Here is a 14275-nt window from a genome sequence, read left to right as displayed (position 1 = left end):
TAATAGAGTAGCCCCAGGTGGGAAATGTTGGAAGGAGCTCTAGAAGGAGAGAATAAATAAGAAGCAAACTCAGAAAGCTGATGTGAAACACAATGCAGTTTATTGGAGACAGAATAGGTGGGCCAAAGGGGGAGTTTGTATTTTATATACAGAAGAGCAACAGTGCCCTCTCGACTTCGGGGTGGGGTGGGAGGCGTAATCAAGATGAGCCACAACCAAGGAGCACGCGGATGGACTGGAAGGGAATTGCTGGAGGCAGAGCGCCCAGGTTAAAGGGGCGGCGGAGCTGGCCAGGGTGCTTATCTGGAGGAGCGCTGGCCGGATGACTGAGAGTACTTGACCGAGCTGCTGCTGCTGCTGCTGCTGCCCCCGAGGGTGCTGCCGGAGCTGATCCCACCCCGGCTGACTCCGGAGCGCCCTCCAGAGCCGAGGCCTTTGCCGCTGCCGCTGCCGCCGCCAAAGCCGCTGCCGCTGCCGCCGCCGAAGCTGCTGCCGCCGCCGAAGCTACTGCCGCCGCCGAAACCGCTGCCGCTGCCGCCGCCGAAGCCACTACCGCCGCCGAAGCCGCTGCCGCCCGCTCGGCCACCACCGTAGCCACCTCCGTAGCCACCGCCGGACACCGAGGTAGAGGTGCTACTGCTGACCACAGCTGCAGAGGGAGAGAGGAAGACAATTGAAGGTCAAGGTCATTGCAGGTAGGGCTCACCCAAAGATCCCATGCAGCCTTGACAAGCCAGGGGACATAACCTTTCTCATCACCACTATCACCACCACCATTATCATCTTTATCTTTATTATTATTGTTATTATTGCTGCTGCTGCTCTTACTACTCCTACACTACTTAGTTTTATTTTTAGCTAATAGTACTGTGATATAAATGAGAGTACTGAATCGGAAAGTCTAGAGTCAAATCCCAGTTATCTCTTACTGCTATGTGCCATTAGACAAATAATTTAACTTCCCTTGGCTTCAGTTTTGCCATTTGCAAGATAAGAAGGTTAAGTTGTACTTTCTAAGGTCCCATCCAGGATTAAATCTTATGATGCTACTTAATGATATAATGGCCATTTACAATTAGTACTTGATGCCTTCATATGGGGGAATAATTTTATAATTAATTCATTTCCATATTGTTAAACTACAATGAATTATCTAATAATTAAATTCCAGAACCATCTAGTTCTTCATCTTTGGTATGTGACTTTACCCAACAAAAAGCTTTAACCCCAGGCTGGAATCTCTCTAACTCCAGTTCAGCCTGCCCCTGAGACAAGCAGCAGACTATGTGCTAGGGATCAGAGAAAGCCAGGGAAAGGACCTCAAAGATCATCTAACCCAACTCTTTCATTTTGCAGGTGAGGATAACATAGTGCTTTAAATTTTGCCAATTGTTTTTAATATATTATCTCATTTGAGAGGTAGGAACAAATACATTTAATACTTCATGAAACTCCTTTCCCTGGCTTTAGAAAATCAATTTTATGTCTCCAGAATGGCATGCATTCTTCTAGAAATGAATTTTGGGTTTCCATTGCTCCCCTTCATTAATAGATAATAAAGAATTTAGAATTACTGTCCATTTTATCCTAATTTTGGCTACTTACAGATGCTCACAGGGTTCTGGAACTCTCCAGACATCCTATAAGGAGAAGCAGAAAAAAGATGATTCAATTATATAGCAAATATCTTTAAATTTCAAGGCCAGGATGAAAAATACCACACCATTATTGGGAGCCCAAGCTGAATTCAAGAATTTCGCAAATCAATCCTTGGGGACTAATGATTGAGAGTGGGCAAAGGCTAACTTGAAAAGAGAGAGGAAGTTAACAAAGATCAAAGCTTCTTTGCAAGGTTTATCTAACAGTTGAGCCTCCTTGTTCAAGCAGCTACTCCCTAATATTTTTAATCAGTGAGTTTAGGGTCCAGAGAAGATTACCCACCTGTACTCCTCTCCCTCCAGCAGTTTCCTATAGGTGGCAATCTCAACATCCAGGGCCAATTTTACATTCATCAGGTCCTGGTAGTCCCTCAACAGGCGGGCCAAGTCATCCTTGGCCTGTTGCAGGGCAGTCTGCAATCCCTGGAGTTTGGCCTGGGCATCCTTGAGTGCCAGTTCCCCACGCTGCTCAGCTTCAGCTATAGCTGCCTGCAGGTTGACATTCTAAAAGGAGAGGACACAGGTGAAAAGATCATCAGAATGGGAATTATATCCCAATTTAAGGTACTTGAAGAAACTTGAAATTTAAATCCGAATGCCTCTATTGTCAAGAGAGACAGAAGAAAAAGATAAAGACAGAGAGACAGAGAGAGACTGAGACAAAGAAAGGCAAAAAGAGAGACAGACAGACACAGAGAGACAGACAAAGTGGGGAGAGAAAGAGATAGAAAAAGAGAAACAGAGAGAGACAGAGAGTGATAGAGACACAGAGAGATAGGAAGAGAGACAGATACAGATAGAGAGAGAGAGAGGGAGGAAGAGACAAAAACCAAGAGACTGAGAGAGATTGAGATGGAGAATCTGGAGATAGCAATATAAATGCCAATATCACCACTATTTCTGTGCCATTTTGTTAGTTGCTCTTTCCTTTGTTTTTTGAAAGATGTTTGAGAAGAAAACATCTAGAATTATTGGACAAGCCAGGAATTTGAATGAGAAGGCCTCTGGAGGCTTCTTTCATTCTAGGATCATGGACTCCAACATCTAACTAGACTCTGACCCACCTGTTTCTTGATATTCTCAATCTCAGCCCGAAGCCTTTGGATCATTCTGTTGAGTTCCATGATCTCACTCTTGGTGCTTTTCAAGTCATCACCATGCCTGCCAGCCTTGGTTTGCAGTTCTCCTAGCTAGAGACAAGAAGAGTAGATGTTGTATTGAGTTTCAGGAAGGGACATGTCTTTGTACTGGACCACATGCTGGCCAGTGGAGAAGTACCTGAGCCAGGGAGGTCCATTTTGCCTTTATTTTTTGCACATATGTTCCTGAGTATGTATAACTTTGATGACAAAGGCAAGCAAAACTGCTGAGAGTGTCCAGCTTTCCTATCTCTATCAAATAACCTTGTCATTTTTCCCCCACTTTCTCCCTTCTCCTTTGTTTCATGCACACAAGATCCTCTCTACCATGATTCTCACCCTTTTTTGTACCTTGGACTCCTTTGACAGATTGAGGGAATCCCTTATGATTGCCTACATTTATAATTAAAGAAAATGCTAAATTTCAATTCAAAATTAATAAAAAATAAAGATGCATTTTTCCCATCCAAGTTTACACATTCTCTGAAATCTGTCCATGAATCCTGAGTTAAGAATCTGTGCTCTATCTTAAAGGAGAGAAAGGGAACTACATGTACAAAAATGTTTATGGAAGTCCTTTTTGTAGTGGCAAGAAATTGAAAATGGAGAATGGTTGAATAAGTCATGGTATGTGAATACTATGGAACATTATTGTTCTATAAGAAAAGATAAGCAGGATGATTTCAGAGAGGCTTGGAGTAACTTGCATGAACTGATGCTAAGTAAAATGAGCAGAACCAGAAGATCATTGTATCCAACAGCAATATTATATGATGATCAATTCTAATGGACGTGGCTCTCTTCAACAGTGAGATGATTCAGACCAGTTCCAATGGTCTTGTGCTCAAAAAAGCCACCTACATCCAGAGAGAGGACTATGGGAATTGAGTGTGGTTCACAACATAGTATTCTCACTCTTTTTATTATTGTTTTCTTGAATTTTATTTTCTTCGTCATTTTCTTTTCTGGTTTGATTTTATTTTTCTTGTACAGCAAGATAATTAAATATATATGCATATGTTGGATTTAACATATATTTCTACCATGTTTAACATATATTGTCCTACTTGCCATCTAGGGAGGGAGGTGGGATAAGGGGAAAAAATTGGAACACAAGGCTTTGCAAGAGCTAATGTTGCAGAATTATCTACGGATATATTTTGAAAAACAAAAAGCTTTAATAAAAAAAGAAAAAAGAATCTGTGCTCTATACTCATTCTAAGCTGCAGGATAAAGAAATTTTTTCACTCTGATAAAGCTTCATGGAATTCTAAAGTCATTTATGTGCAGTATAACCAGGAAAAGATGCATCTTTCCCTGTAAAAGGCAAATACTTGCCACCAAACAAGGGGAATTGGGGTGGAGGTGTACTTCAGGAATTGATGGGCAATAGTATGAAAACATTAGAGATCAAGGAAGGGGAACTTCTCCCCAAAAAGATAAATTATTTGCAGAACCTTAGGTTAGACTGTAAATGGTCTCCTGAGACAGATTCCTGACACTTACCTTAGTCTGGTACAGTTCATTGGCCTCTGCCTTGCTCCTCTCAACCATCTCTTCATACTGTGCTTGGACCTCAACAATGATGCTATTCAGGTCAAGAGAGCGGTTGTTGTCCATAGAGAGAATGACAGAAGTGTCGCTCACGTGAGTCTGCATCTGGTTCAGTTCCTGTAGGACAGAAATTATCCTGCTCAATCACTGAGGTTCTGAAATTGGTGTGGGATAGAAGCTCTCTTCTCCAAGAACTCCAGCTCACACTTCAGAGTCCTCCTTCATCCTAGGGAAACTTACATGCAACCAGGAGGGAGTCCATTCTTGTTAGCAGACTTGCCATCAAATTTCTACATTTCTGCTAAACCTACACAACCTGATTTCCCTGAGGCCCATTTCACAGAAAGAACAAAGACCTCTGAGCTCCTCTGGTCCTGGAATATCTTTCCCTTTTCTTCCTATTTTTTCCAGTCTTGTTCATTGTTCATGGTTTAGCCTCTATAAAGCTTTCTGAGACTACTCCAATCCATATTGATCCCTTTCATTTTCAAATTCCTGGACAAAATTAGCTCCAACAATTCCATGAGCAGACATTAAGCACCTATTGTGTACAGAGACATTTTTTTAATGTGGGAGAGACATACAGAATTTAGCTAAAATCTACTTCCTACCTTCATGGATCATACAATCTAGTAAACTCTACTTATTCCTTAATTTATATGTTGCTGATGGGTTTTAATTTTATATTTATATTTATATCTTATCTCTCCAAAAAAAAGTAACTTTATTAAGGAAAGTAGCTATTTAATTTTTTGTCTTTGTGTCTATAAGCAGACCTAGCACATAGTCAGTGTTTAATAAATGCTTATTGCATGAATAGTAAACTCCTAGTGGGGTGAACATTGTAGCCAATACCCCCAGAGCCAAGCATATACTTGTTCAATACAAATTGGGCACTTAATTGAGAGTGAAAAATAAGCAAGTGGGGATTTGAGTGCCTCGGTTCCTGTTATTTCCTATCTCAGATTTAAGATCAGGATTCAGTGACAAAGAAGTTGGAGCAATGATAGCATGGGAGTACTCTGCAGACTCCCCAACACAGATCTGAAAAGACCTCTAAAGATTCCAAGGTATCTGAAGGTACTCTACTTCAGAAAACAGGAAGCATCCTTACCGCTTCATAGAGAGCCCTAATGAAGTTGACTTCATCAACCAGGCTGTCCACCCGGCTCTGAAGCTCCACCTTGTTCATGTAGGCAGCATCCACATCCTGGAGAAAAAAAGAATCACAATAAGGACCCATTTATAATACTACTTAGCCAATGAATTGTAAATTCATCAAAAAGGATGAGAATTAGTTGTGGAAGGATTGAATATAAGAGACTCTTATTTCTTTTAGTGACCTGTCAAGGGTACCTTGATCAGAGGCAGGGGACTTCTTACAGACCAAGAAATTAATGAAATCCTTGACCTTGGAGAAGGGAACATACCAGGTTTTCTAACTAATTCTCCAGTTGTGTAATGGGGAAGGAATTGAGAGAGATGTCCTTACCCCTCAGTATCTCTCTCTCTCTCTCTCTCTCTCTCTCTCTCTCTCTCTCTCTCTCTCATACACACATGTGCACACACACATACACACACACACACACAAAGCCTATGACTCAGGATCTAGGAATCTCATGCCTTTCTCACTCAGCTTTTTTTTTTTTTTTTGCTCTTTTTTTTTTAATTATAAAGCATGTTCCTCATTTACCTTTTTAAGTGTCACAAACTCATTTTCAGCAGCTGTACGTTTGTTGATTTCATCTTCATATCTGTAGGGATGAAAGAGAAACAGGATTGTGTTTAGCATAATAATAACACATTTACATAGCAGTTTAAAGTTCCAAAAGTAATCTCGTAACATCCCTATGAGTTAGGTCTTGCAAGTATTACCATCTATATTTTGCAGAGGGGGAAATACAGACTCAGCTTAAGTCTTCTCAGAGAATCAGGGAAAGGTGGCACTATGCTATATAAAAAGAACAGTAGATTTGGACTAAGAAGACTTGAATTCAAATCCTGACTCTGATCAATACCTTGCTGCTAAACCATCAGGAGAAGAAGCTCCTGGTGTGGGGCACTCACTTCCTCTTGAAGTCTTCCACCAGTTCTTGCATGCTCCTCAGCTCTCCATCTAATTTTCCTCTCTCTCCCTGGAGCCCATCCAGAGTCCTCCGAAGGTTGCTGATGTAGCTCTCAAAGAGAGGATCAAGATTATTAGTGCCTGTGACAGAGTTGACACCTTGCTGCTGGAGCAAGTTCCATTTGGTCTCCAGAACCTTGTTCTGCTGCTCCAGAAACCGCACCTGCAAAGCATGAGGAGAAATAACCTCAGGTTACCAGTCGCAATGGGAGAGAAGAAAGAAACTTCCCCAGCAGAAAGACTTGGAATCTTTAGCCTGGGCAATTCCACAAGTCCAGGACTCTTGTCTATACTGGGCAGGCAGAGAAAATTCCAGGTCTTTTTTGAAATTGGAAGGCATCATAGAAATTGTTTAGTTCAACCATTTTGTCTTAGATAGAGTCAATGAAACTGAGGGGAGGTAAGTAACGATTTATAAGCGACAGTCAAAATTGAACCCAAGTCTTCTTAAGGCAAACTCAGTGTTCTTGCTACAATATGAAAATCAGTTCTGCTCAGAGGCGGAAGGATGGATGAATTAAATCTTTGCCAACCCTGGGAACTCTGTGATTCATTAGCAAAAATTTACCAGACTGTGTTAAAATACACACACTTCATTCTCAGAGTTCTTTGAAAACTCTTGATGAGGGTGTGTCTGCAGATTGACATGTTATATTGGGGAAGGCAAACCCTGTTTCCACTCAGACCCTGGGAGAGGTCAAATCACATTGGCCCCAGAAGAGTCTTTGAAATACCAGGTCTCCCTCTGGCAAACCTCTGACAAAACCAACTCTAAAATATCCACATCACCAAAAGCTAATCATTAACAAGGAGAAAAATATTAGGTTTAAGATATACTGCATATTTAAGGTTTTCCCCTTATGGAACAATTTTGATACAGGTCAGATTTCACCAGAACATTGTTTATCTAACTTCTGCTCTTCACCTGATTGTGCATCTAACACACACACACACACCTTGATCCAGCAAGACCATTGGTCATAAATAAGGAAAGAATGCCAGATTTGGAGTAAGATTTCAGTTCAAATCCTGAATATCTAAGTGATCCTGAACAAGTCACTTTTTCTCTTTCCTTATCTGTAAAATAAAAAAATCTATACATGAACTTTAAGGCCCCTCCAGATCTGAATCCTATGATTATATGAATTCAACCACTTCCCCTCTAATTATTCTGTCACTCCCCCTACTCTTGCTACCCAGAATTTCTGGTATAGAAATGTACCAGAACCAGTTCCCTGAATGCTAGGCAAAAGTCCCTCACATTAAGGACTAGGAAAAAGAAATCTGGGTCAAAGTGTCACCTTGTCAATGAAGGAGGCGAATTTGTTGTTGAGGGTCTTGATCTGCTCCCTCTCCTGGCTCCTCACAGCACCAATCTGAGGGTCTATCTCCACATTGAGGGGTTGCAGAAGGCTCTGGTTCACAGTCACTTCCTGGATCCCACCAGGGAAGCCACCAGGTCCAAAACCACCAGGGCCACCAGGGCCACCAAAGCCACCGGGGCCACCAAAGCCACCTAGCCCACCATAACCAGCAGCCCCTCCAAAGCCACCAGCTCCTCCAAAGCCACCTCCAAAGCCACCTCCAAAGCCACCTCCAAAGCCACCAGCTCCTCCAAAGCCTCCTCCACAGCTGCTGCGTCCACCACCAAAGCCGAAGGCTCCACCCCTGGAACCACCAGCCACGCTGTAGGAGATGCTCCTGTTGCCACCCAGGTTGTAGAGACTTTGGCTGCCAAAGCCACCGGCCCCACTACGGGCCCCACAGGCTCCTCCGCCAGAGCGCCCTGTGCGGGCCACGCAGCTCATGCGGCTGCTGCCAGAGACCACGGCAGAGCGGCCAGAGAAGCCGTGGCTCCCTCCACCTGAGGTCTTGCAGACTTGTCTGTTCATGGTAAATAGATTGGATGGCAAGGAAAGCAGCGAGGCAGGAAGAGCAGTAATACTGACAGGCAGATAGTCAGAGAGAAAGAGAACTGAAGACTTCTGCAACACAAATCCCTTTATATACATTTGGGGAGGTTGTTAGGCTCAAATGAGGGAGAGATAATTAATCCCAAATATTCATGGGCTGGGTTTGCCTGGGAGGCAATAAGTTTGTTCCAAACTCCCAAACACACCTTGAAAATAATCTGAAATGGTAAAAGTGTTAAGGTGACAGGGTTGCCTGGAGCGGGTGGAGGAGATGGTGACTCCCAGGGCTGCCCCACGCTCGGGCAAGGCCATCTCTTGGGCTTTGTCTCTTCAGGGCCCAGAAGACATACTCATCCACGTCAGGCTATTCAAGAAGCCATCTCTGTGTATGTCAGCCGCCCTGGGGCCCTGATGGAGCCAGCCAGAGCAGCATTTGGCAAGATGGGGGGGAGGGGGGAGAGAGAGGAGAGGGGTGATCTGAGTTTGGAGCTTGGTCCCCTCAAGGGTCACGTGTGCAAAGCCCTGTTTGGGCTTCTTGGGGATGAGGGAGGAGAGAGACCCCGAGGGAGGAGAGAGCACAGGTCCCAGATCACAAGATCTAAAGTTGGAAGAAATGTTACTCTTAACCAATCCTCTCATTTTATGCATGCCCAGAACGACACAGGCAATAAAAAGTAAAGCTGGAATTGCTCTGATACCTAACTCAGAGAAATACTCTTTACTTCATAATCTGATTCCCATCTGTTTTTCTCAATTAACTTCACATTGATTCCTCCTCAAGTGCACTGTTTCAGTCACTGTTTACCATTCTCCACCTCATTGTTTCATCTTTTGTTTCCATTCTCTATGCCTGGAAAGCTGTCTCTTCATTTCAGCCTCATGGGATCCCCAAATTCCTTTCAAAGCTCAGTTCAGGAGTCATGTCCTACAAGAGGACTTTCTGATTGCCCACTTGTTCATGCAGAAATCCCCTTCCCTAATTTCTTTATTTTCTTTTTTGGTGAAGCAGCATGTTGTAATTGCTTAATAATTGCTTATTGAATTGAATTGTAAATATCTCATATTTATTTTTGTACAATAGAATGTCAAATCCTTAAATATTTTAAGTGTTTTTTAACTTTGTTTCTTTAGGATCAAACATAATCCCTGGCACATGATGAGTAGTCCATAAATATTTCTAAAGTTGAATGCCATTTAATGGAATTCCATTACAACCTAATTCAATCATCCAGATATTTCCAAATATCCCATTTGAACCAAACCTTGTGCTAGAGGTCCCACAAGGCAGAAAGTAAAGAGGGAGAGCATTCTAAGTATAAAGCATGAAGGAAAGAAATGAATGTTGGGTATGCAGAACAGAAGGAAGGCTAGTTTGACTGGAGCATAAGTAGCATGCTTACAAGAGAATAATGTGAAATAAAATTGAATTTTTAGAATTTATTTTTGTACAGATATTTTGGATATAATGTAAACAGCCACAAGTGCTGGCACTGAGAAAGAGGGAACCAGGGAAGGCGATGAGCTCCGAATGCCCAAAGAAATGAAAATGGGCCAGATAAATTTCCTTTCTGAAAATAGATGGGTGCTCACTCTACCTTAATGACCATTTAGAATGTCTTTATGATACCTTATGAACACAGAGGCAAAGCAATTCTTCCTTGACTCTGATCTCTGGATCTCCATTCCTCTCGATAAAACATCATCTTTGAAAGCCTGTGTTTAAGGGATGGGAGAGGGAACAAGCATTTATTAAGTGGGTATTATGTGGTAAACACTTTAAAATATTATCTCATTTTGTAATATTCTTGAGGAAAGAATCTGAGGAATGAACCTAACTAAAAGCCTGCTCCTGCATGCTATTTCCCCATTATCTCCCATGGAAGCAGGTAAGCCATATTAAACAGAAGACAAAAACCTTCTAAGACCCTCTTCCCTGAAGAAGTTAAATGTTTTCCTTGTTGACAGTTTCCATTGTATCAGAGATTCCTCTAGTTAGATGGTGTTATCTATGCCAGGCAGGATCTTACTTCAGCTATTCCAGGCCAGTGAAGATTTTTTGTGAAAGTCCTTCAGAGCTTGACTTATATCATTTTTTGTAGCTATCTATCCCTATGGCTGGCCTTCCTTATGTCTAAACTCAATCCCCATTGCTTGACAACAAACTCCTACCCTCTGCTCTCAGTGAGATTAGAGAAAAAAGCAAATGAGCTTCCTCCAAATCATGGATTTGGACAAATAACCTTATTTGTGTGCCACAGATCCCTTTGGATAGTCTGGTAAAATTTATAGATCCCTTCTCAAAATCATGTTTTTAAATAATTAGAGTTAACACTAAATTTCAATTAGAGGTAAATGAAATTAAAGATATAATCTTCATTCCCATCCAAATTCTCAGATCTCTATGAAATCTATGGTCCCCTATTTAAGAATTCCAGTTCCAAATCAGAAACCTGCCAAGAGTATAAGAAGTAGAAAATGAAGCATTTCAAAAACGTTGCCCTGAGTGCCCAGGTTCTAAGTCCAGATCATTCACTAATTTGCTATATGACCTTTTGCTCTTGGGACACATTTTCCTCATTTGTAAAACAAGGCATTGGGTTTCAGGTTCCTTCCAAAGCTGGCATCCTGGAAGCTTAGAGTCTTGTCTCATTAGTAAGCATCTTGGACCATTTGCTGACACTCAGGAGATGTCAATTTAGTCATTATTTCATTATGCAGGAGCTGATTAGACATACAGAGGGCTAGCCAAGTCTTTTGTGTCTCTTCCTTTTCCCTTTCTTCCTCCTGCTCCCTGCCTTGCCCTGTGTGTTCAGCCCCTGCCTAGCAGGTAAAGTGAGATAGGCAGAAAGAACTTCCATCTAGGCTGGGATAGACGTCTGTGAGACGGGGGACCAGCAGGAGTCAGCTCTGTTGGCTACTGTGTGATCTTGTCATTTCAAGTCTTTCAAGGCTCCAGAAATTCTCACATCCCAGAATCCCAGATTTGGCAACATCACTGAGCATGTCTGATTCAGAAAGACAGATTCTGCCTTTCTAGTGTTTTTCAGAGGCTTAGGCACTGGGTTTGGTTCCTCAAACAGCTTTGTTCTGTGCCTCAGGAGCCTGCCAAGCTGACTGCTTATTACTTCATGATGGATTCTTTAAATTCCCTCTACAGTAAATTCCCTTCTCAAGCTTTAGCCCGGCCTTGCCATAGGGCAGTCGGCATACCCCTGGCAGCAAGCTAACTGAATGCTGGTGTGGATTCACTGGAAAGGGTAGTAGTATATTATGCCCAGCGCTGTTTTTCAAATATGAAAAGGGATTTCTTCGAGGCCTCGATGGAGGATCTGACTTGACAAAATTGTCTCAGACACCCCCATTCTGAGACCTTCTCCCTCACCTGTTTGTATACCTATTACTCCCCCTAATCTGGGCCATTACATTTCTCTGTCTCTGTCTCTGTCTCTCTCTGTCTCTGTCTCTTTGCCTCTCTCTGTGTGTGTCTCTTTCTCTGTCTCTCTCTTTTTCCACTACTCTGTCTCTCTGGCATTTACTAGCTGTGTGACCTTGGGCAAGTCACTTAACTTCTATTTGCCTAGGAGGCAGCTGGGTGGCTCAGTGGATAGAATGCTGGATCTGGAGTCAGGAAGATCTGAGTTCAAATCCAGCCTCAGACAATTACACCCTGAACAAATCACTTAACCTCTGTTTGCCTTAATCCACTGAAGAAAGAATGAAGAACCACTCTTGTGTCTTTGCAAAGAAAACCCCATAGACAGTATAGTCCACAGAGTCATGATTCATCTGACATGACTGACTAACAACCAAGGTCAGTCTGACTAGACTTCAGAATATACATGGGGGAATGATGTGACTTTGGAAGGATAGATCACAGAAAAGGACTTCATATTTTAGCCTGCAAACAATAGAAGGCACTAGATAAAGATCTGGACATGGAATCAGGAAGACTATGAATTCCACTTCTTCCTTCCAAAGCATATGATGTTAACAAATCACTTAACCCTTCAACACCCCAAATGACTAAGAATTGCAGAGAAGGTTCTAACCTACAAAGGCAGAAGGGATTGCCTCATCCAGGAGTTCTCTACACCAAAGAATTCAGAGGTCCAGTCCCTGTTCCTTTCCTAGAAGTAATAGGGAGCCAATTAAGGTTTTTGAGCAAAGGAAAATAATGTGGTCAGATTTGTGCTTTAGGAATAACATTTGGATGCAGATTGAAAAAAGGAAGATGCTTCAAGCAGGGAAACCCAGTAGCAGGTCATTGCAATGTCCTAGGAAAGAGATGATGAGGACCAGAGCCAGGAGTGTGCCCCCAGAATGGCACAGATATTGGGGGAGTGATCAGAGAAGATAGACATTTCTGGGAAAGAGGAAGCAGTACGATTACATCAGATTTAAGAGGATAGACCATCATAAACAAACAGAGTAGCTTCAAGGGAAAGAAACAAGGTAAGTCTTCCTGGAAGCAGGAAGTACTTGAGCTGATTTTACAAGAGGACAGTGATATGACTTGGCAGAGATGATGGGGTATCAAATAAGATCAATTGATTTCAAAGATGAAGAAAATAAAATTAAAGATTATCAGAGTAAAAAGATACATAAAGATCATCAAATTCAACTTCCTCCTTTGACACAAGAGGAAACTGAGTCCCTGAGATGTCAAGTGATTTGTCTAATATCACAGAGCTAGTCACGGGTAGAATCCACATTCCAATCCAGATTTTCTGACTCCAGATTCAGTACTATTTCAATTCAATTCAAGAAATATTCACAAGTACCTAATATGAGGTAGGTGCTTGGGACTAGACCATGCTTGGGTGAGCCCAGTCCTTAGGAACATACCACGTATTCTCTGCCTGATGCAGGCTGGGAAGGTGAGCCTGCCTCTTGACATTTGTGATCCTATGGATTGGAGAAGCCCAGCTTCCCACAGGTCTACACAGGTATTCAGGATCTATCGCCACTCTGTTGGGGTGGCCAAGATTCTCGTCCAGCAGCTAGTCCATGGGTTCAAAGGTGAACAGGAGTGGCTTGAATATGATGGATGGGAAACAGATGTCTTTAGTTAGAGTATACTCCTGACAGAGATTGGACATGATCAATATGGGAATTTGCTCTACTTGACTATGTATATTTGTCACACAGTATTTTTCCCCTAGTGGGGAGGGGGAAAGAGTGGAAGGGAGAGAAATAAATGCTTGTTCATTGCAAAAAAAATTAATTTTTAAAATGTAAAGAAGTCAAAAGATAAAAGAAGCTAGAGGTAAGATGGGAGTTAAGTAGCAAGTAGATGGTCTTGAAGATCAGGTGCATGGGAAACAACTGAACAAATTGTAATTGCATGTAATAGAACTGATGCAGATTGAAGTGAGTAGATCCAAGAGAACAATCTACCTGATAACAACAATAACATAAAGGAAAACAACCTTTAAAGACTTCGGAACACTGGTCAGTGGAGTGACCAATCCTGATGGTAGACAATAGCTAGATAAAAAAATCATTTATTAAGCACCTACTATGTGCCAAGCTCTGTACTAAGCAGCTCTCAAAAAGCTTCTGCTCTAATGAAGGAGGACAGCATATAAGGGAGCTAGAATCTGGAATGGGGTAAGCATAAGACTATACGCTGTGACATGAAGGTCTGATTCTGAACAAGATTAGGGAAAACACCTATCAGAGCTCAGCATCCCAGGGGAATATTCCAGGTTTCCCATGGGAAAGGGATGTAGGGGATAGCCAGAATATAGGCAGCATGGTGCAGGAAGTGGTCTGATGGTGAAATATATTCCTGCCTCTGAGAAGTGAGGTATGTAGATTGTAGATTGTGGGTCATAAATTTAGAACTTGGAGAAGGGCTACTCATAAATCATCAGGTCCAACCAC

The 14275-nt window shown here is 42.2% G+C and overlaps 1 protein-coding gene across 1 annotated transcript; it reads right to left on the bottom strand.

Moving 5' to 3' along the window:
- Positions 1-299: 299 nt before the first annotated feature.
- Positions 300-8368, bottom strand: KRT3 (keratin 3). The gene is made up of 9 exons (XM_012551748.2): positions 7778-8368; positions 6419-6639; positions 6045-6105; positions 5466-5561; positions 4304-4468; positions 2723-2848; positions 1942-2162; positions 1606-1640; positions 300-649 (listed from the first exon to the last, which is right to left on the bottom strand). The coding sequence occupies exons 1-9, from the start codon at positions 8366-8368 to the stop codon at positions 300-302; spliced, it is 1866 nt and encodes a 621-aa protein (XP_012407202.2).
- Positions 8369-14275: the final 5907 nt, after the last annotated feature.

This window comes from Sarcophilus harrisii, chromosome 5 (genome assembly GCF_902635505.1).
Source record: "Sarcophilus harrisii chromosome 5, mSarHar1.11, whole genome shotgun sequence".
Taxonomy (NCBI): Eukaryota; Metazoa; Chordata; class Mammalia; order Dasyuromorphia; family Dasyuridae; genus Sarcophilus; species Sarcophilus harrisii.
The sequence above is the reverse complement of the archived record's forward strand: the minus strand, read 5'-3'. Positions and strand labels throughout refer to the sequence as shown.

Excerpts from the sequence above, each read along its gene's own strand:
- KRT3 (XM_012551748.2), bottom strand. The coding sequence starts at position 8,368 with ATGAACAGACAAGTCTGCAAGACCTCAGGTGGAGGGAGCCACGGCTTC. Across the intron at positions 6,106-6,418 it reads GTGGAAGACTTCAAGAGGAA|ATATGAAGATGAAATCAACA; the intron begins GTGAGTGCCCCA and ends TCATCCCTACAG. Across the intron at positions 1,641-1,941 it reads CTGGAGGGAGAGGAGTACAG|GATGTCTGGAGAGTTCCAGA; the intron begins GTGGGTAATCTT and ends TTCTCCTTATAG.